Consider the following 5,791-nt stretch of genomic DNA (forward strand, 5'->3'; position numbering starts at 1 on the left):
TATAGATAAGGAGTTGGTATAATCCAGGAGAGACATGGGATACACAGTTAGTACAATAGCATCAACTTATGAAGAATGTAGAGCAGAATGTGTTGGTATATACCTCTCCACTGACAGGAATATATTACGGTAAGTATAGGTGTGGTCTATATTATCTATGGCTCCGCCTATTTCTAGTATATTTGGTTATGAAGGAGCTGAAGCTGAAGACATAATGTATGTGAATTGGTTGAGCATGTTGAGGGCAGGACTTATAGCATTAGAGTTTTATACACCTGAAACAAAGAAATGGAGACAAGTATGTTACTGATCTAGACACGACTGCTCATTATTGCACATTTAGAAGGATACAGGCATGTATATGTATAATTTATATATGTATATTATAATGTATAATGTTGTTCCACCCACCACTCATAGGCTCACATGCAGGCCCGTGATGTTATATTGCGTGTATTGATGGATTCTGATACTCCTGTATTTAATATTGAGAGTGTTACTGGCTCTGATGGTAAGCCTGACCTCTTGATCAGGTTTGATAGGAATAAACTGGAGACCATTGCTAAACCTATCATTGGAGAATTCTTAAATAAACTGCAGGTATGTAGTTTATGCATGTAAATGAATTTTGGTACATAATCATTCCTTTGCCTGTTTGTTTGTACTCCATTATTGTCCATTGTTTACATGATAAAAAGTGACTAGGGTACATTATTCAAACATAAGTTATATATGTATTTGGTTTCATTGGCAATGTCCATCACTCAATGCCAATACTGTATTGTATAGCCAAAAAATTTCTTGAGGAATAAATTTTCATATTTTCGTGATCACTGTTTGCATCACGAAAAATTAAACCCCCGAAAATTAATATTAATCGAGAGGCGTGGTTAACCACGCCTTAATAATAAACGTGCCCTCGTGCCAAGTCGTGTTCTCGGTCAAGCTGATGTCTCTGTTACTCTGTATTGCTATTTTAAGCATACTGCCTATGTCAAAGATGATGATCTTCCCCATCTCTGGTGTCCACACTGATTTGTAGACATGGTGCCCCTTGACACAAGAGTCCGTCTCAAACATTGAATCTGCCATGTTTTAATTAAATAAGGTGTGGTCATTATTATTATTAAAATAAAATCACAAAAATATTTATCATGGAATTTAAAATTTCTCCATAAATTTCATTATTCACGAAATTTTAAGCCTCGAAAATTTTTGGCTATACGGTATGCTATTATAATAAAGCTGTTTCTTTTTCTAGATCTACAAGTCTACAGCAGATGTTAGCTCAGGACAGTTATTGTATAATAAATATTCAACTGTTACTGATGATCATTTGATGTTGAGAGATATTGTAATGGCTAGGAAGATGCCTAGAAGGTTATTTGTACAGCCACACACTTCAATTGATACTGGTAAGCAGGGGATGGGGGATGAGGGATGTTCTCAGTCTTATACCTTGTAAAAATAAGGTCCATCATTAATTGACCTGCCTGACCAATGGGTTGGTTTATTACCCGAGCCACGCGTAGGCGTGAAGCGAGGGTAAAGCAGTCGTTTTGTGTGTGTGTGTGTGTGTGTGTTCGCTTGACCTCCACTTTTGAGCTGACACTGCTTTCTTGTGAAATCCTGGATAGTCTTATAATCAAAACTAGCTATAGAAAAAGTTATTCTTTGTCTGGAAAATGGCTTGACTCGTCTTCCCGAGGCAGAGAAAGCTCACAATATCGCCAAATGTAGTCGGTACAAATATATCTTTTTCGTGGTGAAAGCTAAAAAGCAGCAAGACAAATGAAGCAATAGAACAAAGGCTCATCTTTAAATAATATGTAAGAAATTGCTCCAATCGTCTTCGTTTTAAAGATATGATAGCCCAAACTTTCATACCTTGTGAGTTTAGACGAAGCTCTCTTCTCCCGAAGTAGCGGCCAGAGTCTTTAAACACCAGAGACTAGATAGCAGCTTGTGTGCAACAAATAGAGCCTAACAAATGTAAGCTAAACTGTTTAAAAGTCGAGAAAAACTAAAGCTTTCTTCACCACTTATGGCCATGTGCCACCATTACTGTGTGTGCGGGAATTGAGCCACACCTTCATTGCAGCCACACCTTTACATTGCTGCAGCTAGCTATACTATATCCCAGTTGAGTTTGGGACAAGAAAAACTGGAATAACTTTTTATAGGAATGTGGGATAAGGATGAAACTTTCACAGGTTCTTAGTCGCCAAAGTCCATCAAAATCTGTGAAATCTTGGGTCTCTCAGCCCTTGGGAACCCTGAGAACCGGGTTCTCCCTATAAACCCAATGGCATACCAAAATGACGTTTTATGACAATTTATCTACGTCATAGTTTACATAAGAACATGTGGTCGAGCGTGCAAACTGATAATTCTTCTTTTAAAAAGCTAACAGAGCCAGATCTTCTGATAATAATGGCCATTATGAAGACTAGTAGGCTCCAGCAGCTATTGTACTGCTTATCAGCAGCAGTAAGACTGTTTTAAGAGTAAAACAAGACAGCCGCCATGCTTCTATGAATATAATTAAAATACGTCATTTTTGTGACGTAGCTATATTTCGCAGCTGCTTCCACTTCCGTCCCAAACTGAACTGGGATATAGTATAGCATGCAGCAGTGCAGCAAACATGCTGGATCTTCTTCTCTGTCTAGAAATACAAATCAATCTCTGTCTCAAAACATTCACTAGGTTTTACTAAAACTAGTACATGCTGTAGCTTATTCTCAGTCTCAAAACTTTCACTATTTTCTCTTAATTTGTTAAAACTGTTACATACATATTGTGGCGAGGGTACGCACTTTAGTGCTCTCGTTTGCATATTTTTCTATAGTGTATGCCATGAATATTGTTCTGTTTTGCCACTCTGCCTCACTGATTTCTATATCATTCCTTTCATTAGATGGTTCTGTTGTTCTTAATGAGTTTGATAGTTCATTTGAAGGAATCATTTCCTCATTTCTAGCAAGATATCCTAACTATGATACTGAACTGGAGTCTCTTTGGAGAAACGATCAACATTTTTGGAAACAAAAATAGACACAATACATAATACATTTGATACAAAATTAAAGAACTTGTATGTGCATGTATTTGATTCATTGAGTTTGTTGTCACATTGTTTGTTGCATGACATTTCAGTGTTATAAATTTTGAAGATGCAGTGAAGTAATGTGAGACTTGGCCTTTCCAGTGATCAATCGGTTAGACAACACAGTTTTTGCGTATTTTGCTGTGCTGAGATGTAACCTAAATGAAATAGACTACCATAAAATAAATTTTGTGCTGTTTTTCTTCCCAGCTCATGCATTCTCTATTCTCGCTAGCCAGACCATTCCCCAGCCTACAGTAGGCTGGGGGATGGTCTCAAATGATAGCTAGCGAGACTATGGCATTCTCTGAACTGAAGTGTATTACCGTGTGACAATTACGATTTACTTTGCACTAACCATTTCACATTTTCTGTAACAGTAGCTGGTCTCTTGCTCACATTGCACTAAGAACTGACAGTGAGCATCTGGTGGCGGGTCCCTCTTGTACCAGAGAATATCACCATCAGTAACAATAAAGGCGGGTAAGGTTGCTGCTCCTCTTGTGCTCTCCTGCACTGGAGCTCGAGGAGGAGCTGCCACTTGCTCCATTAAAGCTCTTACTCTTCTGAGTAATAATAAAAGTATAGTCGGTTTCAGTTGAGTTTGACCGGATGTTTTCATCATCAAAACGTCACGTGTAGCCCCACCCACACGCAAATAAAATGGCTGAAAATTTCATCATACTCCTTTCTTCTTGTTGTAACTTGTTTATTACCCTATTTTGGTCACTGCTAGCCCTGCAATTGACATGAAGGATCTTTGTGCTTGCTATTACCTGAAGAAAGAATCGAGAGATGCAAAATTTCAACGGAGTTTCTGAGCGGCAATGGTGAAGACAAATAACGAAGGCTTAGAGAGGTACAGCAGACTGAGTGAGACTTCTTCCTGGAGTGCAAAGTCTTCTTGTTCAATTATATCTTGACCTGGAGTGCTCCTTTTGCTTTATTTGATTTTTAAATAATAAAAACATGATTATTGACATATTTAATGAGATGCAAATGATATTCACGAAACTTCACGTCATGAAACATCATGGCGGCTCCCTTTCATGTTGACCGGAAGAACCTTTTGAGAACCTTCCAGAGTACTTAGAGACTCCAAAATTGGTACAGATTTTCGGAAGAACCCGTTTTGCAACTATACCAAGTTTCAAGTTGCTAGCATAAATAATAGAGAAGTTATAAGGGTGGGTCAGTGGTCAAACTCAACTGAAACCGACTATAACAGTAAAAATGTCATTTTAACTTTGTTAAAATACACACTGACAGGGACAGTCAACACTGCAGTGGGACTGGACGGTTTATATGCGCAACAGCCGGAAGGAAGACTGAAGTCATACATATATGGGGCTACCCATAGATAATAGAGTAAATGAAAGGGATTGGAAACTTCCGCGTGGGCGTAGCAATAATCCCATTTGATTGTATTGTTGCTAAGCAAAAAAATTGCTGACTAGGCGGTTTGTTACCTTTTGACCATAAAATTCTTGATTTTTTCCATTAAAATTATAATAACTCCAAGAAGAGTCCTCTGATGAAAAAGAAACTTAACTATCAAGGAGTTCAATGTTTTGCACTGTTAATTATTATTTATTTGGTATATTTAGATTAATATTTTGAGTGTTATAGCGCTTTTGCCCATAAAATTGCTGTTTTCTCCCTCTAATGAAGACAATTGTAGCTAAACTCTAAAAAGCTTGTCAGAATATAAAAGAACTTTCAATTACCTATGGAATGATATGAGGCAACACTAGAATAGCAAAAGCATGAAAGCTGTAGAGGCGAAAAGGTGTCAAAAAAGATGCCGACTTTGTGTACCCATAACTGGTCGAAAAATAGCTCTATAGAAACAAAAACCCTGCTATAGGTAGCCATAAACTTTCTATGTGGAATAGAAGATATATCATAAGCAAGCGAATAAGTGTACAAAAGTGGCCAAACTAGAATCTAGAATTTATAAAGTACATATAGTTAGACAGTAGTCTATCGCCGATACTGATCAACCAAATTGCCAATTTCTGCTCCAGAGTAAAATTGGCAAAAATTGGTCTGTACTTGTGTAGGCGGGACTGACATGCATGTGCACGTGTGTGCGCGCATGCGCAGAAGAATAGCACTAACCTAACGTTTGTCACTTTATCAAGAGTCAATTAAGAAGATCCTCATTCCTCTCCCTCCTTCATCTGCCTTCGCGCTCAGTCTCTTAGTAAGTTTGATCTCACGTCATCATATCAAGGAGTTGTGATGGATTCTGTTCCATTCTTACATGTGGAGTATCTCGTTAAGACAGGGTTGACATATGATGAAGTTAGCAAGGAGTTGGAGAGAGTTTACCCTGGAGTTAGTGGATTGTCTCCTCGTAGCGTGAGAAGATATTGTAAGGTTAATGGTATCTCTCATTTGAATGAAAGGGAAATCGAATCTTTAGCTACAGAAGCAATAATGGAGGTATCATTTGGAATCAACAGAATTCATTATAATTTCAGTAATATTTTTCTATAGGTGGGGGCATCCTATGGCAGAAGACTCATGAGAGGATATCTATTGTCTAAAGGATTTAGGATTTCTGAAAGAAACATATCTTCTGCATTGAAAGTAGTGGATCCCATTTCATATTTCCTTTTCTTAACTCCTTTCTCATTGCCTTTCTTCTCCTCTTTCTCTCAGACACTCCTCCTAGTC

At 37.9% G+C, this 5,791-nt stretch overlaps 1 protein-coding gene across 1 annotated transcript in view; it reads left to right on the top strand.

The window, feature by feature from the left end:
• Positions 1-3,186, top strand: part of LOC100634914 (dipeptidyl peptidase 3-like) — a gene marked incomplete at its 5' end in the record, with an annotated part of 5,414 nt that extends 2,228 nt beyond the window's left edge. Inside the window, 6 exon segments of the mRNA XM_020004218.1 lie at positions 6-45; positions 48-129; positions 178-298; positions 421-600; positions 1,262-1,415; positions 2,921-3,186. Of these exon segments, the coding sequence (XP_019859777.1) occupies positions 6-45; positions 48-129; positions 178-298; positions 421-600; positions 1,262-1,415; positions 2,921-3,057 (714 nt within the window).
• Between the last annotated feature and the right edge of the window lie 2,605 nt (positions 3,187-5,791).

The sequence above is a fragment of the Amphimedon queenslandica genome, unplaced genomic scaffold, assembly GCF_000090795.2.
Source record: "Amphimedon queenslandica unplaced genomic scaffold, v1.1 AMPQUscaffold_12334, whole genome shotgun sequence".
NCBI lineage: Eukaryota > Metazoa > Porifera > Demospongiae > Haplosclerida > Niphatidae > Amphimedon > Amphimedon queenslandica.